We start from the raw sequence: 24,340 nt of genomic DNA on the forward strand, positions 1-24,340 counted from the left end.
GTTAACTAAGGTTTTGCAGTATTTTTTTTTGTAACTGTAATGATCAAAACTTTATTTCCTTACGTTGTATTGGTGATTAGGAATTTTATTGACTTTTGACATTTGATGTCTGCTTTTCCTCCGCCGGTTTAACTTTAATAAAATAATACTGATCGTACTGATTAATTATTACAATTATTCTTGAAATTAATAAAGTGGCATTTAATTTAAATATGGATTTATTCAAGTAGGTAATTGTCTGTGAATAAGGCAAAACTAGCGAGACTAAACATTTGAATATCCTTTATTTAAATTGTCCTAGAATGGACTTTTTCAATCAAATTTATGAAAGGGTAAGATATAAAATAAACTCTTCTTATATTACATATCAAAATGTGTACATATTTAAAGTTATTTATTTGTAGAAACTGCAAGAAAATAATGAGCAAATTCGATTCTGGGAGGACCATATAAAAGCATTAAATGATGTTCAATTTAAGTTATACTCTGATAAATTAAAAGTGCCAGTGTTAGTACCAATCGGCAGCAGAATTCTATTCCGTGGAGAATTAAAGCATACAAATGAAGTGACAACATCATTGGGTATGGGATACTTTGCAAAATGTTCTACTGAGCAGGCTGAGATTTTAAGACAACACAGAATTAAAGGTACCTTATTACATCTTAAGTTGTTCTTTTTTAATAAAATGTTAACATCTCTCGATGAAATGTTATTTGTTTTTCAAATAGTATTTTTACAAAACTATTGCTTAGGTATAGAATTGCTTCATCTTAATTCTCAATAAATAACTAAATAAACAAAATGTTTTGTAGATGCCAAATCAAAATTAGATGTTGTGATGAGAGAGAAAGAATATCTGGAAGGTCAAAAAACATTTAAAAATCAAACAGTTTTTAATGATAGACCAGAATTAATTGAATATGAAACTGAAGAAGAAGACAGACTGTGGAGAGAAAAACATAAAGAGAACCTTAAACTCTACTATCAAAATAAAAGTAAAAAAGAAGAATTAAATAAAGATGAAATATCTGATGATGAGCTGTGGAATAGACTTGAAGAGTTAGAACTTCAAGAGGAATTACAAAATGAACTAGCCGAAGATAATGAAAATATGGAAGATGTAAGAGATTCATTAACATATAATAAAAAGAATGAAGACCACATTGAAAACATGGATCAGAGGAAATATGATATTACAAAAGAAATTCTTGATAAAACAGTGTCTAATGATACACATATTAATCCTGAAAATACATGTAGATTGGACCTTCTACAAAATGTTTTAGATAAGCAAAAAGAACTGGAGGAAAAAATATTTGAGATTAAAAACCGGGAGAGAAATGTGACCAAAACTGAATCTGATTTGATGTCTCGGCTAGATGAGTTGGAGCAATTAGAGGAAGTGGAAGATGAAATGGACAGGTAACTCTTAATTTAATTAATTTAGTGACACAGATATAGATAGGTCTTGATAGATTATGAAAAGACTTAAATTATATCTAAACTTATGTACTAGCTGTCGCCCATGACTCCGTCCGTGCAGAATAAAAAAAAATATTTTGCCATGTTCTGCCAGACTATGTTCTATATCTATCTGTGCTATATTTCGGCGTGATCCATTCAGCCGTTTCAAAGATATCTTAAATCAAACATCTATCAAATCAAATAATCAAATTCTTTTAAATGAAATTACAGGTTAGATGATGTTCTTTATGAACCTGAACCTGCAGACGAGGTAGAAGAAAATAAAAATAGTGTAAAAGTAAAGAGGAGTGTGTCCTTTGCTGATCAAGATGAAAGTGAAACATTGGAGATAACTTTTAAACATTCTAACGTACCAGCAAATGAAGATTCATATGATCCAAAAAAAGGCATATTGAAACCAAGTGATGTATATGACGCATTTTCTCATCTCTTCCCAGAAACAACCTCAATATTGAGGAAAACAAAGTATAAACCAGAAACAACAGAACCGAGCAATGATCTCGAACAAAGTAAAAAAATAAATTTCGAATTTAAAAGGGATAATGCCACAAATATTGTATTTGTATTTGATGATGTTAAGGAAAAAGAATTATCTAAACAAAGAATTTTAGACAACAGACATAAAAGACCTGTGAGTATTTTCAAAAAACGGCGGCAGCAAAAACATTAAAATTGTGTAATATAAAACCTTAATGTAATATTTTAGGAATAAGTTTAATAAAATAATATTGAAACATATTTTAACCATGTCATGCCTGTTTTATTTAAAATACCTTAAACTACCAATTACTCGCCGCCAATAGCCTAAGCCCAAGGTAGGAACTACGAAAACAAAGGTCTAAAACCAGCGAGGAAATCAATGACATCAAAAGTAAAAAAACAATTTTGTAGATTTTCTGTATTCTAAAAGACCTACTCTTGTCTGTTTTCAGCGAGTTCTCATGAAATATGTAATTTGTACACCATTGTCTGAATGCTGTTGTGGAGATAGCTTCTAACAAATATCCATTGAACCATCCAAATATTCGCATTTATAATATTAGTAAAATAATCAAAGCGAACATAACGATTCCAGAACTTAAATTACATATGTCGCAATTTTTCTGGATTCATTTTAGTTCGTCTATACACAATAGTCATTTGATATTTTCATTTATTTTATTTTTCTGTTTGGTTGACATGTAATCATGTAATATCTAACTTTGGATTGAAGAACCAGTAACCAGGCCATAAAATCTTCTAAAAAGAAAAATGGCACCAAACTGACACTGATATCAAAGTGACATTTCGATTTAAGGTTATGTTATGCTTTTTAAAATATAATTTTTAATAATTAAAGATTGTAACAATAGGTTACAAAAAAATGTTTTCCCGAAACTTAAGAAATATATGCCGAAGATATTCACAAAATGTAACATTTAGAACTGTTGAAGCGTCCCCGGTAATTCAATAAAATTTTGGTTCCATTTACTGGCATAACAAATCTAAAATATTTATTTAAAATCTGATATATTAACATTGTTTTTATAGGCGCAGCAAAATGATAATCAAATAGGATTATTTTATACTTTGGATAAAAATTTGTCTAAAAAGTTGTTTGGTCAAGGTGGTTTGCCGAAGAGTTATATGAAACAGACAAAAACGTTCACAGAAACAAGTCTAATGGTGCGGCAGCCGGCTCTTGATGTTATTGATTGTATAAAATCAAGCGATTTAAACCAACCTGCAATCAGATATGTACTATGTATCCTTTTAGTAAAATGTTACCCAGGGATTTTTATATCATTATCATCATCTACCCTAACAGCCATCATATCTGAGTTCACTTCCTTCCTATTCACATTCTCCTTTACATAATCTGTACATGCTTTCTTTGGTCTTTTTATATCTGTGTATCCATCAACATTCAACCTTATTATTTACATGCCCATCGTTAAAACATCAAATTGAATTATATATATAAATATATATTGTTGATAATATTTATTACACTTCCTTAATTCAATGAACAGATGGTGAGATGGGAACAGGCAAGACATTGACCCTGGCACATCTCATTCACTATGCACATGATGATGGCTTTTTAATTGTACATGTACCTGGGGGTGAGTATTTTTAAATATTCTGAGAAGAAAATTTATATTTTAGTGTCCCAAAAATAATTAAATTTAATATTGGTGTAGCTATATAATGTAGCTGCATGTAAAAAGCCAAAAGCAGACAGGTGTGGAGAAATTTACTCGACCAGGTCCAAGCCCAACTGCAGCTGTAAAAAAGTGGCTTCTTTTTCCTACTTTATCTTATTTTGGCATGGTAAATTAATATTTTATATACAAATATAAGATATAATTATGGGCTAAGTTTAATAACTGATGGATGAAATTTTAGTAAAAGTTCTATGATTTTTTTTTATTATATAATAACATGATATGACCTTTCGTTTTACAGTATCACAATGGCTATGGAAGGTGCCTCGCCTGAAGGAGATGTCCAACTCACAAACACGTGAAGGTTTTGTTGATCTTCCACTAGATGCTGCAGCCTGGCTACTGCACTTTAAGACCCAAAACCAAGTGCTATTAAAAAATGAAGATGTATGTAATACTGCAAATATGTCTATTCTTTTAAGAGTAACAATGACATAGCTATTGTGTTATTAGCTATAAGATTCTATTGTCTGTTTTATTCTTGGAAAAGAAGCAACAACATGAAGATGTCCTGTAGGACTACCAATGACACAGAATTGTTATGGCGAAAATTTGTTACAGTTAAAAATATCCAAGGAGTATGTTTGGAGCAAACGTGAGACAACACCTGCCGGTGCTCCTCTTGCCGATCTGGTTGAACAGGGCATTGCACGTGTTAAGTTCGCCTGTGACGTCATCGATGCTCTTGTCTATGAAATAAAGCAGCTGTCAAATAATAACAAGTAAGATTGGCAAAAATTCACATCTTTTTTAATGAATTTGAAAAGCATGATGCATAGATGTATGAATGTTGAAAACATGATTCTAAAGACTGTTGGAATATATAAAGAAATGAAGTTTGAATATTTAAAACTGTTGTTTAATTCTAGGTGTAAAACTTTTGTAGCAATAGATGGATACAATTGTTTCTTCTACCCAAGGACAAGACTCAGTACTCCTACTAAGAAGGTTGTTACACCAGCTGAAGTTTCTCTCACAACTTCTTTTATGAATATTACAAAAAATGATTGGGTAAGATTTTAATGGACAGTATTTTATTATCTAAGTTACTGCCCATTTGTACATAGTACCTCTTACATATTTTCTTGTGTAATATCAAACAATCGCAATATAATTGGAAGAAAGTGTTATACATGGGCAAGATAATTAAATTGATTTTTGATTTACAGAAAAATGGTGTCATTGTTGTGACAGTGGAGGATATTTCCGTACCACGTGACCACCAAGAGAGCTATTTGCCCAGATATTTACTATTCAAGAAGGTAACATTACAAATACCCTCGATTTTATAAGTTTTATAATTTTCAGACTATAGTATCACTATTAGCAAAGTGCCAAGATTCCATATTTTATTATATAGTTTTTTTTTTATTTAAAAAATGACAAAGAACAATTCCCTTATGCTGCTCTATGGATGTAAAGATTTGTCTAAAGAATCAATATTTTTATAACTTTTTCAACAGGGATTTGAACACATGGACCCATTTGTTCCAGTAAAAGTTGCCAGGTATTCAGAAAAGGAGTTCCTTACATGTGCTAGTTACTACAGGGACAGACTGTGGCTGCGAGGGCCTGAACAAATTGAGAGTGAACTGAAGTTGGCCAGTGCTCGTAATCCTTTTAAATTCATGGAGCTTTGTGCACCACTGTAGATAATGTTGCCATTATATAGTATTTATAGTTGATGAATTGTTTTATTTATCCTACTGACTTTTTTAATGTATTAATTTTAAAAAAAAGCAATATTTGGATATTTAAATGTTTATTTCAATTTCTAGGACCTCATCTTTGAATGATCAAACAAGGTTTAATTACATAGAAATAAGGAATAGATACACATTGAACCAATTAAATATTTATTTTAGAACATGAGTTATCTACATAGTTACACTAATTAGAATCTTAAACGTTGTAGCCGACAATGTGACGCTTTCCAATGCATTCTCCAACAAAGAACCAGAAAAGAACTTCGGCGCCAACGAGTGTATTAAGAGTGGCTTGCTTCACGGTTTGCTGTTTCCATGCGCCGTTCTTCGCGCTCGATAGGAGCTTACCAATACCAGCTCTGATTTGAGGAATTTCGCTTAATTTGGGCGGTGCTAGTTCAACACGAGCATACTTCATGAAAATATTGAACTTAGGCCTGGCTTGTGTAAGGGCCGCTGCAAGTCAAAACGGATTTTATGGTAAAAATGCACCAAAAATAATCAATGCTTTTTAATGATAACCTTCATGTTTTTAAGGTAAATTACATAACACAATCAATAGTAATATTCACACGTAAAATACTTTGACTTACATGAAATCAATGATGGCACTTTAGCGATTGCGTTTGCCATGGTGTTAATTTATGTAATCGAAACAAATGAATTAATCAGAGGACTCCGAAGTTTTAATATCGGAGTTGATCGGAATGACAAAATCCGATTCGGAGTCGAAGTAGAAACAGATGTCAAATTATTGTAAAGTGGTGTTTTCACATCGAAAATTAACCTAAACATTTTTTTACCTAAAATCCTATGTAAATTTCCCTTAAGACTTAAATGTTTTGAAGACGGAATTAAAAAGACTGGTTTTAATTCTTTAATTAAATGTTTTACATTTTCTTTTAAGCATAATTCATTATAACTACAATTTACTGTTTGTGATGCTAGCAATACGTAATGCTACGTCTTGCCTATCTGTCAAAAAATCAACGCCGGTGGACAAATACTATGAAAATTTTTAACATAGCTTTATGTCTTAAATTAATCTAGATTTATTTTAGAAACTACATAAACACGATCTAAGATACATTCGTGTTTATCACAAATAAAAATGTATACCCGTGGTATGTATTTTATCGTTCAAGTAAATAAATAAGGAGTATTGGCGTGGCCGTACCTTTTTATCTTTTACATTAAAGTTACTGTAAAGAAGGCCTTAAAATCGTATAAACTAAATTAAAATTGTTCTGCTCCGTTTACAAATAAAATTAACTATTGACATTATTGTTTTTACATTAATTATTTGTTTGGGCCACGTCATTGCTTACTACCGGCGAGACTAATTGCCGATTAGGTTACATAAAAATATACAAAACAAAACTACTTCATACTCCATTTCATAAACTCATTTCTTTGTTTCAGTGATATGTGTACTTTTTGTAAGTTTCTTGGCACTCAGTCAAGCTAACGTCCTCCAGAATACAGTTAATGTGAAAAAACTGCAAGGAATCTTAGAAGAAGGTTTGAAAAGTAAAGATATAGGCGCTCTTTACTTTGCTATCAAAGGCTTGAAGCAAATTAATGCTAAAACACCTGAAGTCTGTGATGTAAGCATCTCAAAGTGACGGTTTCTCTCTATTTGTTTTTAATTCTTTCATATCCAATATCCAGCCATGTAAATTAAACATAAAATATATATTACATTGATTTCACTTTTTACTTCATAATTATAGTCATGTTACAGTTATTGTAGAACTATTTAGTCTTCTATAATTTGAACACTTAAAATTCATTATAACCTAAGTGTAAATATTATACTTTGATCTCATAAAAAATCTCTTTTTCCAGGTGTTGAAAAGTTTGAAATATGACATTTCAAACTTAGAACAAGTATTTTATATAACTAATGCAGCTGCACTGGCAAACTGCTTAACCATTTTGAACCCTGAGCTCCTTGGTACTCCAACAAGGACTCTAGACAAGAAAGATGCAACTCTGCAAGAAATATACTATGCGGTATATTCATTGAAGGCTATGGGCAAAGGCACCATCATGGACAAAGAGGACTCCCTGAAGAACCTTATACAATTGTTGAAAAAAGATGATTCACCTGCTAAGTATGTTTTATCATAAAGGTTACTTTATTATTTATTAAAATAGAAAGAAAATCTGTAATATTTGTATAGTAAACTAGCTGTCTCCTGCAACACCATCCGCGCGCAATAAATAAATCTACATGAGTAGCCTATGTGTTTTTTCCAGACTATGTTTTACATATATGCTAAATTTCATCAAGATCTGTTAAGCTATTCCCAAGATACTTTCAAACATCCATCCATTGATCTATACATTCGAGTTTATAATATTAGTATGACAATTTCAAATAACATTGACAATTATACATAAGTCAACAAAAAAAATTAAGTTATTTAATTTCTTAAAATATTATAATAATGGTTCTCATAGAATAAAAAAAAAATCAAATTACAGCTATGGTTATGTGTTTGCGCTTTGTGAGCACATGGGTTGTGGTACATGGACATCATCACATGCTGAAGGTGTGCTACTAGCGGCTGACGAGACGGACGCGCGCGCGCTGCATTTCGACGGCGGACTGCCTGCCACTGCACTCATACTGGGCAGCATAGCAAGGTAACATTCCAAATTTATCACCGAGTCCATAAAGACTTGTCACCTGTAATGTAACATTAATTTTGACTTAAAACATGGTTAACAAACCATTTTTTAAATTGATTACTAAAATCAATCATAAATGTTACTAAACAATTTTTATTTCTATTAAAGTACACATTACTTTTGTTTACAGGACATATAAAAGTCTAAAGAAAGCATCACCTTTGAGTGAGGAGCAGCGCTACAAGTTCAGCAACTATGTTTCGGGGAGGTCTGTGAGCACGCCACGCGGCGCTGCGTTGTTACTAGAGGCCGCCACTGCGCTTGCCGACGACGAGGTTAGAGCTATATTACTATATATTTAATTTAATTTTGCCATTGTGTATCTTTGAAGTTTTTACTATTTAATTAACATGAATTTGTGGGGAATAAAGTGCCCTTTCTCTTTTTTTTTTATAGATTTTGTGTATTAAGTTATCCTTAATATATTTTAGGTTTAAATTTAACAGTGGGTACTTGAAATTAATTATGTTTTAAATATGAAATCAAATAATCTAATATTATTTTTTCAGCCATCTCCTATTTGCATTGTGATTAAAGGCAAGAAATACGTAACCTCCGAGTCAGACTCTGTAGAGTTTTCGATCACTGACCTCATTGGTCGTCCAGTGCGCGGTCTCAAGCCCGAGGAAGTTGTCGCCCAGTCCGCCACCCGCCTTGCAGACGATGTTGTCGTGTTGTCTAAACAACCGTTAACTCAGAAACCCAATGAGCCAACAACCTTTGTACTTAACCTTGGCAAGATTAAAGCTCAGTATGGCCTCTACAAGATATCTCTCAGCGCTGGCTCTAAGACGGCCAATCTGAATGTGGCTGTGCTTGGTGAGATTCAAGTCAGTAGCATGGAGGTGGGGATTGGCGATGTTGATGGCACCACCAGTCCAAAGGTCACCACAATTGCTTACCCCAACAAGCTGACCGAAGTACTCCAAGCTGATCACTTGCAGAAGTGAGTAAAATTTGATAACCTTAAAAATGCACAATGCAATGACAATGAGCAATCAAATTTTAAAATTCACGTTTTCTTTATTTTATTATTAGAAATAATAAAATGTATTTAAAGAACATTATTTTATTCAAGTTATGTTTGGTTTGCAGGGTGAGCTTGAAGTTCAGTGTGCGCGACAAGTACAACAACCCGGTGTCGGTGCAGCAGGCGTTTGTCCGCGTCGCCCCCGCACACCCCGCAGCTGCCGCCGACCTGGAGGCCATCTATGTCGCCGAGCCCAGCGCCAAGACATACAGGGTCGAGTTGGTCAGTGTACAGATGCTTATGTATTATGATAATACTTATACTTGACTTAAGCATTTATTTTATTGCTGTTGCTCAATTATGCCTTAATAGAAAAAATAAAACAGATATTACTTATGAGCAAAACTATAGATATATTGATTCATAATTCTTCACTATTTTTTGTCCCTGGTACAGAACGTAGGCGCGATCGCGAAGCATTTGAACCACCAGTCTGGCGCACACTCGCTGACACTGTACCTGGGAGACAGCGCCGTCTCCAACCCCATCGCTTGGCCGCTAGGCGACATACACTTTAACTTCGGCAAGGACAGCAATGCTCTAGGTCAGTTGTAATACTTTGAACTTTAAATATTGTATTGCAAATTAATAACAGCGTAATTAACACAACTTTGCCTGCGTCGCAAGGCTTGAAAAGTTCAAACGAAAAATTTGTCATGTATGAAAACTTCTTGACAACACAATTTTTTTTATATTAGGTCCAGTAGGGAGCGAGAGCCGTCAGTCCCGCGCTCGCGGTCCGCTGCCGGAGATCGTGCACCAGTTCCGGGCGGCGGAGGCGCGGCCGGCGCGTGCTGTGTCTGATGTGTTCGCGGCGTGCTGCGCGGCACCACTGCTGCTGTTGCTGGTTATGTGGGCCCGTCTCGCGCCTCGTCTGCATCTGCCGCCCATGCCCGTCGCGCTTGTCTTCCATCTTGCATTAGGAGGTACGTGGACAAACCACAGCTATTAACAAAAAAAAAACGCAGTAATAAACTGAACCAACCGATGCTATGTATAATGATTCTCGTTAGTTAATTTTTAGTTGAGTGTGTTTAACTAAAAATATAAAGATGTTCCAATGATTATATAGACTGGTTGGTTATTATGGCTATGATATTATTTTATATTGCTTCAAAGTACAAATGTGTTGGTGTGTGCAGCTTCACTGGGGCTGTATGTGCTGCTGTGGCTGCAGCTGTCGATGTTCGCGACGCTGCGCTACCTGGCGCCTCTCGCGCTGCTCACCTTCATCTCCGGGCACCGGCTGCTGCGCCGCCTCGCGCAGGACAAGCAGACGCGCTAATACCTGCCCATAAACTCATATGGTGATGAGTTTTGCACTATAAATTCATAATTTATTATTTTATTTCAACATTTTTCAAATAAATACGTACGTCTACAATATTAAAAGTCTTATTTTAATGATTATTTGTAAAATGCTGAAATCATTAAATAAATGGTTGAAAGAAATGTCACCATACTATTCTCTTGTTTTTATTCTTTATAAATTGCATTTTATTGTAAAAGTGTCGGATATGTAGTTGTAAGTAGAGAACTTTCCTAAAATTAAAATGTCTACTTATTTGTGAAAACTAGAGATGGAACATCGTTATTTTGGTAGTTAGGACTGTGCAGATGTTTTTGTTATGGAATGTCGCAAATAATTTGAAACGTGTTTGTAACTGAAATGTAATTTTAAGGTTATGATGATTTTATTTGTATATCTGAATAAAAATACTAAATTAAAACAGCAAAATGACATACACTTCACAAATGTAAGCACTATTATTTGCAAAACCTTTTAAAGGTTCAAACCAGTTGCACTTGATTTATATCGAGGTTGGTCCTATAATTGTAATTTAATGATGAATAAATGAGTGATTTTGTTATATCTATTGATTTTTATTTCTCATTTATAACAAAAAAAAAACAATTTTCCATATAAGTACTGATGAGAAGAAAAAGTGTTGACTCGTTTTCTGAACAGTGAAAAATCTGTCAATAAAATTACTTTTTCATAGAAATCATATTTATTAAAAAATTATATCACAAATTTCAATGATACACCATCATTAAATTCTCAATGATTTCATCATTACACTTTAAACACAATACAATACTCATTAACTATCTTATCATAGGATCAGTTCAAATCACTGTTTGACACTCATCAAACAATCTCTTAAGTAATATAATTAAACTATTCATAATTTAAATTAAAAATACATAGAAAATTATGAGCACATCCAGTGCTACTGTCAAAAAGTGTAATACCTAAAATATTTCTTATATATTATGTTTATAAATATTCTAAGCTTCATGCAACACTGGGCTCAAAAATAAATGGCCAACAAGCCTTGTTCTAATTTTAGTACTAAACTACTTTTCTTAGAGCTTTCATCTTTCCTGTAAGCTACAACTTTTGGATGATTGCACAGACAGACAGATAATTCTATAACAGACCTACCAAATAGGAAAATGTTATTTTTCTAGTTCAAAGAGGAAAGATGCTGTAAAATGCAACATTTTGTACATGTTTAAAAAGTTTCAGATGTATTACTTTTGGATAATTAACCGCCTATATTAATTGTGAATGTTATCCATAATACTGTCAAAACTAAAAACTTATTTACAATAACTTAAAACTCCGCATCTAATGTGAATACATTATCCATCCTGTTGGACATCACCCCCCACTTTTGGTACTCTCCCACTTTCTTCTCAAAGAAGTTTGTCTTGCCCTCTAATGATATCAGATTCATGAAGTCAAATGGATTCTTTGTGTTGTAGCACTGAAAAAAAAAATAATTAGTAAATATTTTATAAGCAGATTGAACTTATACAAATATATAAAAAGATCAGATTAGTGTAACCTACAAATTTTACAATGTATACTAGTAGTCGCCCACAAGGAATTAATAATAAACTTAATTAGTAGGCTATGTGTTCTTCCAGACTATGTTTATGCTAAATTCCATCGAGATCTGTTCAGCCAATCTGAAGATACCTTCAAACATCCATCCATCCATCTAAACCTAAAGTAGGATTCATCACCTGTCCGTGATGCAGACAAGTGTGATACTTGTTTTGCAAAATGTTTACCTTCTCTCCGATCAGATCTACAAGTAGTCTGTCAGCAACAAACTCAATGTATTGCGACATAAGTTCACAGTTCATGCCGAGCAACCGCACGGGCAATGCATCTGTGAGGAACTCCTGCTCAATCACAACAGCATCCTTGATGATTTGCAGCACTCGCTCTTTGCTTGGCTTCTGCACTAGGTACTTAAACATTAGGCATGCAAAGTCCGTGTGCAAACCCTGGAATTAAAATTAAATGTGTTGTTTTTAATTTACATTGAAATTTTTAAACTTTTCTAGTGTCAAACAATTTAAATATGCAAGTGCAATAGTGCATAAATGAAGCAACATCTATCTATAATCTTCCAGAGATAGAATAAATCATTTAGAATATGAAATAAGGTAATATTTAACATAGCATTTGTATATAATATCATTATAGCGTTTCATTTGCATAAAGTTTATCAACAATATGAAATGATGCAAGAGATGACTAAGGATGACAAATGTAGGCAAAATTAATTGACTTGAGTACATGATAAGATTGAATCTACGTGAGATAACAACTATAGTTTAACTTAGGACATGTTATACTTACTTAGAACTGATAACTTATCATATGTCCTACTTTTTAATTTATTATCAGTACAGATTGTATGATTTTATAGACTAAAGTCATTGAACATCATTTTTGCATTTTATAATTGTGGTGTAGGTATTTTAAAAACTATACAAATTCTAGCTACAGCACATAACAGAAACATGCTTAGTCATCATATATTGGTTGTAATTTCCTCACTTATCTAACTATATAGCATTTTATATATAGTCATGGAATACTAATGATAATGACATTTGACCTAACCTAACTTTGATGTTGATAAGGGCTATGTTTCTTAACTACTGTAGAAAGTAATTAGATTAAATTAAAATTATCACCTACCTCATCCCTAGAAATCAGCTCATTGCTGAAGGTCAGACCAGGCATTAAGCCACGCTTCTTCAACCAGAATATTGACGCAAAGCTTCCAGAAAAGAAGATGCCCTCCACAGCAGCAAAGGCAACTATCCTTTCACCAAAGTTTGCTGTCTTGCTGGCGATCCATTGCAGTGCCCAGTCTGCCTTCTTCTTTACACAGGGTAAAGTTTCAACAGCATTGAACAAGAAATCTCTGTAAACAAATAACTCATGTTGTATTACATGTGTTTATGTGCCATAGAGACTACCTTATTCAACTAGCTACTTTAATTGCTCAAATGTGCACAAGATACACATATAAGGACTTTTTATTGATATAAGAAAAACCATTTGGTCACAATAAACATACCTTTCTTTAGGATCCCTAATGTAAGTATCAATCAGCAAGGAGTACATCTCAGAGTGTACATTCTCCATAGCAATTTGGAATCCATAAAAGAACCTTGCTTCACCAATTTGAACTTCTTGTGAAAATCGCTCTACTAGATTCTCATTAACTATACCATCAGAAGCAGCAAAAAATGCCAAAACATGTTTAATAAAGTGCCTCTCACAATCCTTTAAACTTTCCCAATCTGATAAATCCTGGAGACAAGAATAAATGAAATCACGATAAGTAAAATAACAATTAGCGTAATGCAAAACAAGTAGAGCAAAGCAACTCGATACATGTATCAATTGAATCTTACCTTGGATAAATCAACTTCCTCTACAGTCCAGAATGAAGCTTCAGCCTTTTTGTACATTTGCCAGATATCAGGATATTGGATGGGGAAGATGACGAATCGGCGCGGATTTTCTCGCAAGAGTGGTTCCAATTCGGGATTAAATTCCGCTACTTTATCCGTATCTTCTTTTTCCACATCCATTTTGTACTCAACAACATTTCCATTCTGCGGAGCCAAAACATTTTTCACGGGAGACTGTAAATATAAATAATAAATGACTTATAACTTCCTTGGAAAAAACCGGAACAAATCAGTTTTTTGTATTAATAGTTTGCCATATCCTACCTTTATATGAACGTTCGTCATTGCGTCGTAAATATTTTCTTTATCAAACGCGTTAGACATTTTTAGAAAGTTAAATTTCACTACGTTTAATTAAAAACTTCAGAGGCGGCTAACCTCCGTAACTTCAACTGAAAGATGTCTATAAAATGGAGCCTCTACAAGTCTAAACTTGTTGACACATATAAAAAGGCGGGAAATCAAAGCGTGTTCTGAAACTACAATTGGAAAGACTGTTTGAGAAAAATAAAATAAAAGTTTTTTTTAAAGTTATATTGAAATCCATTTTCATGTTTTTTTTTACATATTCACTATTTCCAAATTGAATACATTATGTTTCAACTCTAATTAACATTTATTTTAACAAAATTGAGGAAAATTTTTAACAGTTTTCTAAATAACATACAACATTTTGAACAAATCTGGACGCTTGAAGTTTTTCAATTAATGGCGCGAAATGGGTATCCCCTCCCTTATAAAATTAAATTCTAGTTTTCATATAAATACAACTTAAATTTGAGAAAAAAATGCTTAATCTAATTAAAGTAATGATAGAATTTAATGCTTTACTTAATAAATATGAATAACTCAGTTTCACTGTATAACATTTGCAAAAACTTTTGTGTTCCCGCGAAATATTTTTATCATGCTATAAAGTCATTCGTCAGTGACTCTCCAATCGCAAGTCAGTTTTTTTTTATCAAATTTTATACCGTGGAATTGCCCCTGCTGCCGAAACCCAACAAAACATAAATTGTATTAACTCTCATTCGTTTTTAAACAAAATAGATAACAACGTGTGATTGGCATTTGGTGAAAACACTTGACGACAAACACAAGACAAAAAAAAATCGTAAAGTGTACATTTCTTGGGTCTTACCATTACATTACATTTAAACATTAATTTTATATAAAAATAACTTAACATTTAGATCAAATGTGTGTTCCATTTACAGTAATCGTCCTTAGATAAAAATAACAACTTTTAAAAAATTTGGTGTAGAAAAAAAATTTTAGGTATGGCATCTTTGATTTTTGTCAGTTATTTATCTGGTCACATTGAAAATGTCAATTGATTGTCACTGTCCGTTTCATCACTGTCAATGAAAAATACAAAAGTTCAGTCATCAATAATATTTTGAAATATATCAGTGTAATACATTCATTTCAAGCCCCAAAAATATCTCAAAAATGTCGGATAATGACGACGATTATATGTGCGAGGAAGAAGAAGACTACGGTTTGGTAGGCCAATTATTATTATTTCTGTACATTTTTCACTATCAGTTCGGTTAACTATTCATAATACGTTTTACATTAAAACTTTCTCAATATTCTTCTCATCGCCTATACAGAATTAGGGAAAACTAAATGTCATAGTGGATATGGCACAAAACTTCTCTTTGTAATTTTATAACCTAAATTATTTTACATAGGACTTTTGTTTATTTTTTGCAATTTATCTATTTGTATTTTCTTATAAGCTTTGTCAGTTAAACATATTTATATAATGTAACTTATGTCCATATTTTTCTCGATTATTAGAAATCTTTAAAAGAATTTACTTTTAAATTAAGTTTGTATGCCTAAAAGATTTGACATATATTTGTATGTAACAGGAGTATTCAGAAGACAGTAATTCCGAACCTGATGTTGATCTCGAGAACCAATACTACAACAGTAAAGCGCTCAAAGAGGATGAACCAAAAGCAGCCCTCGTCAGCTTCCAGAAGGTTCTGGAACTGGAAGGTGGAGATAAAGGAGAATGGGGCTTTAAAGCTCTTAAGCAAATGATTAAAATTAATTTTAAGTTGGTACGTTTTTTAATTTAAACTTTGAGATTTATTTAACTTTAACTTTTCATTACCAAATAATAGCTTTTTGAAAGGATATATGTGTCTCTACAACAAAATTAAAGTAAATTATCCTTGATTAAAAAATGCATTAACAGAGGACTTCATTTTAGTCAGAAAGGTTTGTTCTTTTAATTTACAATTTTTTTTCAGGGTAATTTCACGGAAATGATGACTCGTTACAAGCAACTCCTCACATATATCAAAAGTGCAGTGACACGGAATCATTCAGAAAAATCAATAAATTCTATACTAGACTATATATCTACATCTAGAAATGTAAGTTCATTGAAGAATACATCCATTGCAGCAGTCACAGTTGACAATTGACATTGACAGTTGACCAAAAAATTTTAAAGGCTAAAAATTCAAATTATAATAAATGTATTTAACTATAGTTCAATTCAAAAAATCAATACAATAATAAATATTTTAAAGATGTGCACAAAAAACGTTTGTTTTATAAAATATATTTACTCAGTTTCTCTAAGTATACTACTTACTTATTTACTCCGCTGGCGCATCAACCCAAAGTAATTAAGATCTCTAAGTATATTGTCTGTCATTTTTAATATGTTATAAAATTAACAGATGGAGTTACTACAAGACTTCTACGAGACAACATTAGAGGCGCTAAAGGATGCAAAGAATGACAGGCTATGGTTCAAGACAAATACAAAGCTGGGCAAGTTGTACTACGACCGGGGAGATTTCAATAAACTGGCTAAAATATTGAAACAGTTGCATCAGAGTTGTCAGGTTGGTGATACTGATATCAAGCAAATAACTAAACAAATTAAAATCCCCACATGTTTGTATCTCTAAAAAATGAATTTACTAATATTATAAATGGTATAGGTATGGATGATTGTTATCATGTAACACCAGAACAGCAGTCTAGTAAACAACATAGGGGGCAAACTCTATTTTTTGTTTTTAATTTACTATACGTACCAATATTTTATATATTATATCTAAAACTAATAATTCTTATTGAAAAATGGTAAATAAATGGTGATTATATATTTGTCGTATAAATTATGCGTATTGAAGAGATAAATAATTGTAAATATAACTCCAGACTGATGAGGGTGAAGATGACCTAAAGAAGGGTACTCAGCTGCTGGAGATCTACGCGCTGGAGATCCAGATGTACACAGCACAAAAGAACAACAAGAAACTGAAGGCTCTCTATGAACAGTCCCTGCACATCAAGTCTGCTATCCCGCATCCCCTCATCATGGGCGTCATTAGAGGTACCCAAAATCTACTTTGTTATTTGCTAATTTTACTTACAGCATTACTAGCTGTCGGTTGAGACTCCATTCGCGTGGTTTAAAAAAAACTTTATAAGTAGCTTATGTGTTCTTCCGGACTGTTCTATATCTAAGCCATATTTCAGCAAGATCCATAAAGCCATTCTGGAGATAACTTCAAACAAACATCCAAACATTCATAATATTATATATAGGAAGATTAGATTCGACTTTCGAGCAGAAATAGAAAGAATGGGATATTTTCTGATAAGTTACACCTTTAATTATCTCAAGTCAGAGCAAACAACATCCTTTTTAACGTGCCCTATGACTTTTTGTTCTAAACAACTCGCTTGGTAAGTGAGTGGCATAGAATGTGTTGACTAAAGTAAGGCTTGTTTTAGAGTGTGGAGGCAAAATGCACCTCCGCGAAGGCGAGTTTGAAAAAGCTCATACAGACTTCTTTGAGGCATTCAAGAACTACGATGAGTCCGGTAGCCCGAGACGTACTACTTGTCTCAAGTATCTCGTGTTGGCCAATATGTAAGTATAAACAATTGTGAGTTGTAGTTGAAAACATAGATGAATAAAACTCACTAATATATCAGTTTTCTGTTGGTTCTGTTGGTTTATCCGACATTCTTACGGTGAAGGAAATATCGTGATGCAACATGCACATATCTGAGAAGAAATTCAAAGATATGTGTGAAGCTAGTAAGAAAAGAATATAAGTGATTATAAGAATATAAGTGATCAAGCACACTAGCCTAGCTAGCGTGCTTGACTACAGCCTAATCACCCTTAACTTAGGGTAGGCTCCGAGCCTCTCGGTGGGAACGTATAGAGAGCTGATGATGACACATTTTTTTTATTTTAGGCTTATGAAATCCGGTATAAATCCTTTCGACTCACAAGAAGCCAAGCCATACAAGAACGACCCAGAGATTCTCGCGATGACAAACCTCGTGATGGCGTACCAGAACAATGACATCAACGACTTTGAATCCATACTCAAACACAACAGGAACAACATAATGGACGATCCATTCATTCGGGAACATATTGAAGATTTACTGAGGAACATTCGCACTCAAGTCCTCATCAAACTAATCGGTCCATACACCAGGATACATATACCTTTTATATCCAAGGAGCTCAATATTGATGAGAAAGAGGTCGAGAATTTATTGGTCACGTGTATTTTAGACAAGTGAGTATTTAGTATTTTAAAACTAACAACATTTTTATCTGTGCGATTTATCTGAAATCAAAATATTCCTATATCACCTGAAATTAACTTACCTATAGAACAATCTTACAAGATTTAGTCTGACTAATGTAGTTATTATTACGAATCGCTTAATACATAAGCTTACTTGAAATAATTAAATGTCAATATACATATATGTATTTGTTGTGTGTGCAGCACGATCAGCGGACGTATCGACCAGGTGAACGCGGTGCTGGAGCTGGCGAGCGGCGCGCGGGGAGCGGCGCGGTACTCCGCCCTCGACAAGTGGACCGCGCAGCTCTCCTCGCTGCACCACGCACTCGCCAACAAGATGGCATGATCACCCACCACTCACACTCACACGCCTACTCCCCCCCCATCCCCCCCCACACAGCATATGCTATCAATGACATCCGTGATTATTTAATCAGCAAATATGATGTTTCCAATCTCTATGCAACCGGCTACAAATATGAAAATTCTATATCCAGCTCCATAGTATCTCTACAGTTGTACTTCTGTTTTGTATATGTTCTTAATGTATGTTACATTCATCAGCTGATCGATAGATTGCTTTTCGTCAGCTGATTAGAAATATTGGTAATGCTCTCGGAACTTACACAAAGTTATTACTAGTATATTTCTTATCAAATATCTCTCAAATTGTATTCTGTGGAGATTTGCAAGAAGTGAAGAGCCGCCAAGATATCTGAATACTACTATACTAATCTAGAAATATTCTTAATCATTGCAAATGTGTTTTTTCCATAATATTACGTGAATAGTAAAAATGCTGAAGGATATTCTATAACTTAATGTAAATTGCTTTTTATTAAACTAGTTATATTGGTATCAAATTGTATTCAACAATATGTGTATGACAAAAAATATATATATTTTCTGTTTGTTAAAAAATACTTTAGAAAAAAAACACAGATATGTTTGTAGATTCATAAATGATTAAATACTGATCTTCAAATAGCATCCGTATGTAAATAAATCGAATGTTTGAAAAAAAAAACTTTGTAACTGTAAATTTCAATTGTCGTCTCACTTGTATAATTACATATTGCCGTCTCTGTCTTACTTAAAGAGAAAGACAGGGATGGAAATATATATTACAAGTAACAATGCAGTAGAAACAATGGTAAAGAAATAAATTACTCATGAAGATAAGAAAATCTAAATAAATTGTAATTAATGCTCTAATTGAGCTTACGTACACTTTTGATATGTTACTGCTTTTTTTATCTTTTGACTGCGAAGTACGATGTAGTCGGAATAACATATAAACTTGTGTTTTTATCAAAAAAAAAGTCCAGTGCCGAATAAAACGCATATGCCATCATATACTGTTTTTTCTTTATAAAACAACTTGCTGTCGCCCGCGACTCCATCCGCGTGGATATATAAAAACTTAGTGTAGCCTATGTGATTCAGACCATGTTCTATCCGTATGCCAAATTTAATCGAGATCCGTTCAGCTGCTCTAGAGATATCTTCAAACATCCATCCATCTAAACATTCGCATTTATAATATTAGTAAGTTAAATAAAAAGCAGCTCTTCAAGGCATAAATTCGAAAAAGAAAAAATAGTATCCTATGTCCGTCTCCTGGCTCTAAGCTACCTCCTCGCCAATTTCCAACCATATCAGTAAAGCCGTTCTTGAGTTATAAATAGTGTAACTAACACCACTTTATTTTATATATATAGATCTGTGACTTATAATGAATACTACTATTTTCTTGTAGCTTCCACTCTTTCGATAAATTGAATTAGACTTTATTATGAAGCGATCAGGATAAAAAATAAAGGTGTATTTACAATAATCTACAAAAAAAAGACATTATAAAAAGTATATATGAATTTTATTATATTTTTATAGTAGTATAGTACGTAGACGAATATATTGGACGGTTTAATTTATCACAGGTTAGATTATATTGACATTATTTTCTTAATAACTGCTTAATTTTATGTTAGACTTCTTACAATTTTTAAAAAGTAAAATACATTCTATGTATTTATATTTTAAACATATATGTCAATACATATGTAAATAAGCAATGTAAATATTCTAAAACCAGAGTAAAGCTTGCATAAAATATTATCTAAAATCTTATATAGTGTTTGCCGAAAAAACTGGATTACAGACAAGTACATTTCAAAGCAAAAGTCAAAACCAAAAATGTTTGATTTAACAATAAATGGCACTAATTATAAAACAATTACAGCAGTTAAAAATAAATCCAAAAAAGTACATGATTCACATAATTGTACATTTCACGTATGTATACGAACATTTTAAAGATAATAAATGATATAAAAACACTAGTAGCGCCTGGCCTTCGCATAGAAAAATATTCAAGTTAAAAACTTTCATAATAACGGTGGGAACACACTAGCCAAAGACTTCATCTTGAGACACTATAGGTCTTGGGACGAGAGGATTCCCCGCAGCTTCCCGAACGCTACCCATCCGAGTCTGATTCGGCGATTGACCTCCTTCTCGAAGTTGGACCTATATATCTGGACAGTCTGACCCAGGTAGTAAGTAGTTCCACTAATATAGTTTTTAATTGGACTGAAATAAATCAAATTGCAACTATATACATGACAAGTTTTTGACTATATAACCTCGCAGTAATGCAAAAAGCAGTTTTTATAGAACAGTAAAAAAAAACACGTCATTATTGCATTCAATATTAAAATAGTCAACTTAGTTTTCTATAATTAATCGCTTAAACCTAAGAATACATTAAACAAACGCTCACAATGTATATAAAGCAGGATAACATATAGATTTTTAATATTTATTACATAAAATATTACTTTTGAGATAGATTTCACGGCAGAATACCTGGCAACATAATTAATGTTTTCAATAGACTAATTTGATATGTTTTTCAATAGTAGCGTGATGTCAATAAATTTATTTCATAATATAAAGTTACAAATAATTAAATATTTATAAAAAAATATTAACAAAACACAATTCGCGTTCGAGGAGCTATCAATTTCATAAAAAAATGTAAAAATAAAGTAAAATTTAAAGCTCTACATTGAGCAAAATATATCTTGAAAAAAAAAATGGAATGTTTGAGTGTGTATGTAGTTATTGTATGTGTGTATGTATGTATGTACTTATTGTATGGGTTGATACAAAGATCAGCGCGGCTTGTCGTGCAGCCAGGCGCGGAAGACCGGCAGCGTGGTGGGGTAGTGTGTCGGCGGCTGCTCCCCGCGCTCGCCGGCCTCGTCACGTTCGCGGAACGGATACGTGCCGAGTACAATAGGTAGCTGCAGCTTCACCTCCTTTTCTAAGCTCTTCGGCTCTATTATGAACTGGAGATAGAAATAGTCAACTGTTGGTTTTTAATTGTAAGATGCATGTGGCTGTTGATTTTACTTATTTTTGGACAGAAAATAACAAATTAAAAATTAAATCATAAACATAACTTCAATTGCGTATTTCATACACATTGTACTTGAACAATGAGATATGTAAGCTTCTATTACATAATAAACAGTAGTCTGTGTGAAAATTTCACATTGTGTTTTCCAATTAACTCAATGGATGTAATTGTTTAAATAATTTGACAGTGTTTTTTACGTAATGGCAACACTAACATAAACGTCATAGTGTACGGCAATGAGGTGACAGCCGCGCAAGTTGGTGGGCGGCAGCGGAGGCACGTAGAGAAGTTCGCGGCGCCACACGTCGGAGCCTCCAGGCCGCGTCTTGCCGTGCGTCAGCGTCGCCAGCTCACGCACCTCCTTCGCAGCCACTTTGCCGTGCGCAGAGTACTGGATTGTCTAACAAACAGAAAAGCAATATTATGAAAGAATATCACGTTCGACGTTCATACAGTGAAGGAAAACATTGTGTTGCAACCTGGACATATCTGAGAAGAAATTCAAAGATATGTGTTAACCAATCACACTGGGCCAGCATGGTTGACTATGGCCTAATCATCCTAACCTAACCTAACTTAGGGTAGACTCCGAGCCTCTCGGTAGGGACGTATAGAGAACTGATGATGATGACATACTCCGTTAGTCTGTTACTTGTAAGACTGACCTCTGTTAACGCAGCACGCGTACATTTGATAGCGGTGCGCGAGTTGTTGACGAGTCGTGCAGAGAGCGCGATGCTCTCACCAGGCACGTACGCGCCGCGGTCGAGCGTCACACTGCATGCTACCGCGCCGCCGCCCACGCAGCCCACGCCCACGCGGTGCTCGATACTGCATTCTAGCTCTTGCTGCATACAAATACATGATATAATAAATATCTCTTCATATGTGGTAGTCTGATTGACAATTTGCATTTTTTAAATGCATAGAAGTATTAACAGGGCCATCTTAACATATTTGGCTCTGAAACATTAAATAATTAGTCTGTGTGGTATTGGAAAGATGGTGCTGAGTAGTAGGATAGTAGTAATAATAAATTATTCAACGATGCGAATGTATATTATAGTTTTGTCAGTATAGTAACAGATAAATAATTTAAAATTATACTTACAGATAACACGGGAGGCTCTAAATTTAGATCAATTGGATTCATAACAATAAAAACTTGCTGGTTCTTATGTGTTAACCCATTTGGTTCCCTCAATGCTGCTTTACAATAGTACTGAACCCAGCCATGCGTGCCAAGGAATGTTGATGGTAGTCCCATCGGTAAACCTAGCTTAAATGGAAAACTGTGGATGCCCGGAGATAATATAGAAGGTGTATGACCTGTGAATAAAATTGACAATGCTTTAAATTTCAAAGTAATATTTAAACAAGAAACATCAATGACCAATAAATCTAATAGAACTATGTAAGTAAATAATAATGACAATTTCATCCTGACTTATCAGTAAGAATAGAAGCCAATGTGAATAAGTTTATGATAAATAATTCTGTGTTTACCTGATTCCCCAAGAAGACGCATTCTGAAATCAATATAATTCTCTTTGTCAAACAAACGCTCATGTCTTCCAGAGCCAACACGCACTACTCCCTCACCAATAACATGGAAATGTAGACCTGAGAAGAATTACGAAAAGATGTGAAATAGTGTTTTTTTTTTAATTACTAATTGAGAAACAATAAAGTAACAACTTACCTAACACTGGTGTATCGCCTTGCAATTCCATTAATACTTTCCCAGACAAAAACTGACCCGGAAAGTATAACAGTGATGTGTTATCAAACACAATCAAAAATTTCAACAATTTTCTTGGCATTTTCGTCAACTTTTATGTGTTTGACAATTAATGTAACCGCGAAGACGATAAATATGGACAAGAATACTACGCTCTAGTGTACACAATAATTTACGTGATTGATATATGTAAATATATGAGGATAAAACGTGCGCAGAATAATTTCGTAATTTAGATTGTTACACGGAAGCAATTCCAGTAGAAAGTAATTGAAAAATACTTATTCAAAGTAGAAGAATGTAAAAACTAAACCCTAAGTTACCACTCTCTTGCCTTAAATGACCTAATCTAAGCACTTCTCACATAATCCGTAGGTTGAACAAAGTTAAGAAATATTTTAAGTGAAGGCCATCAAGTTCAAAACGTTTGTCTTCAACTCGTAGGAGTATTACAAATTGATTTACCACTTTTGAAAATATATTATTCAATTGATTAATCTATTTTGATTTATATAATAGTCTTTACCATTAAGAGTCAATTAAAACGTAACTTATAAACGTAAGAAAAAAATTGACTTCGCAACATTCCCCGACAAAACTTTTTTGCTTTTTTAATTTGACTTTTGTATCAAAGATCAAAGACAAATGTAGACTTTTGATATT

The 24,340-nt window shown here is 33.4% G+C and overlaps 7 protein-coding genes across 7 annotated transcripts; 4 read left to right on the top strand and 3 right to left on the bottom strand.

Moving 5' to 3' along the window:
- Window positions 1–115: 115 nt before the first annotated feature.
- uri (unconventional prefoldin RPB5 interactor) lies at window positions 116–2,199 on the top strand. The gene is made up of 4 exons (XM_013320435.1): window positions 116–332; window positions 405–648; window positions 814–1,423; window positions 1,697–2,199. The coding sequence occupies exons 1-4, from the start codon at window positions 303–305 to the stop codon at window positions 2,154–2,156; spliced, it is 1,344 nt and encodes a 447-aa protein (XP_013175889.1). The 5' UTR covers window positions 116–302; the 3' UTR covers window positions 2,157–2,199.
- A 555-nt stretch (window positions 2,200–2,754) lies between these two features.
- mRpS29 (mitochondrial ribosomal protein S29) lies at window positions 2,755–5,378 on the top strand. The gene is made up of 8 exons (XM_013320469.1): window positions 2,755–2,927; window positions 3,017–3,230; window positions 3,499–3,591; window positions 3,935–4,080; window positions 4,255–4,415; window positions 4,563–4,704; window positions 4,863–4,955; window positions 5,157–5,378. Exons 1-8 carry the CDS (start codon window positions 2,850–2,852, stop codon window positions 5,343–5,345), a joined length of 1,116 nt encoding a protein of 371 aa, XP_013175923.1. The 5' UTR covers window positions 2,755–2,849; the 3' UTR covers window positions 5,346–5,378.
- A 158-nt stretch (window positions 5,379–5,536) lies between these two features.
- On the bottom strand, window positions 5,537–6,122 carry ATPsynG (ATP synthase, subunit G). Its single transcript, NM_001312540.1, is given in 2 exon segments — window positions 5,537–5,855; window positions 5,993–6,122. Coding segments are annotated over 2 exon segments (300 nt in total). The 5' UTR covers window positions 6,033–6,122; the 3' UTR covers window positions 5,537–5,595.
- Window positions 6,123–6,361: 239 nt separating this feature from the next.
- OstDelta (oligosaccharide transferase delta subunit) lies at window positions 6,362–10,504 on the top strand. The gene is made up of 10 exons (XM_013321158.1): window positions 6,362–6,523; window positions 6,822–7,006; window positions 7,248–7,516; window positions 7,890–8,051; window positions 8,227–8,371; window positions 8,606–9,042; window positions 9,192–9,348; window positions 9,523–9,670; window positions 9,825–10,052; window positions 10,269–10,504. Exons 1-10 carry the CDS (start codon window positions 6,511–6,513, stop codon window positions 10,409–10,411), a joined length of 1,887 nt encoding a protein of 628 aa, XP_013176612.1. The 5' UTR covers window positions 6,362–6,510; the 3' UTR covers window positions 10,412–10,504.
- Window positions 10,505–11,165: 661 nt separating this feature from the next.
- RnrS (ribonucleoside-diphosphate reductase subunit M2) lies at window positions 11,166–14,337 on the bottom strand. The gene is made up of 6 exons (XM_013321160.1): window positions 14,182–14,337; window positions 13,858–14,091; window positions 13,518–13,753; window positions 13,133–13,361; window positions 12,211–12,429; window positions 11,166–11,900 (listed from the first exon to the last, which is right to left on the bottom strand). Exons 1-6 carry the CDS (start codon window positions 14,239–14,241, stop codon window positions 11,748–11,750), a joined length of 1,131 nt encoding a protein of 376 aa, XP_013176614.1. The 5' UTR covers window positions 14,242–14,337; the 3' UTR covers window positions 11,166–11,747.
- Window positions 14,338–15,255: 918 nt separating this feature from the next.
- alien (COP9 signalosome complex subunit 2 alien) lies at window positions 15,256–19,866 on the top strand. Its single transcript, XM_013321836.1, has 8 exons — window positions 15,256–15,423; window positions 15,798–15,992; window positions 16,185–16,310; window positions 16,623–16,790; window positions 17,113–17,287; window positions 17,692–17,830; window positions 18,165–18,497; window positions 18,714–19,866. The coding sequence occupies exons 1-8, from the start codon at window positions 15,370–15,372 to the stop codon at window positions 18,856–18,858; spliced, it is 1,335 nt and encodes a 444-aa protein (XP_013177290.1). The 5' UTR covers window positions 15,256–15,369; the 3' UTR covers window positions 18,859–19,866.
- A 1,676-nt stretch (window positions 19,867–21,542) lies between these two features.
- Vdup1 (arrestin family protein Vdup1) lies at window positions 21,543–24,290 on the bottom strand. The gene is made up of 6 exons (XM_013320375.1): window positions 23,639–24,290; window positions 23,443–23,559; window positions 23,048–23,265; window positions 22,602–22,784; window positions 22,151–22,336; window positions 21,543–21,865 (listed from the first exon to the last, which is right to left on the bottom strand). Exons 1-6 carry the CDS (start codon window positions 23,757–23,759, stop codon window positions 21,689–21,691), a joined length of 1,002 nt encoding a protein of 333 aa, XP_013175829.1. The 5' UTR covers window positions 23,760–24,290; the 3' UTR covers window positions 21,543–21,688.
- Between the last annotated feature and the right edge of the window lie 50 nt (window positions 24,291–24,340).

The sequence above is a fragment of the Papilio xuthus genome, unplaced genomic scaffold (assembly GCF_000836235.2).
Source record: "Papilio xuthus unplaced genomic scaffold, Pxut_1.1 DF825946.1, whole genome shotgun sequence".
Classification (NCBI taxonomy): Eukaryota; Metazoa; Arthropoda; class Insecta; order Lepidoptera; family Papilionidae; genus Papilio; species Papilio xuthus.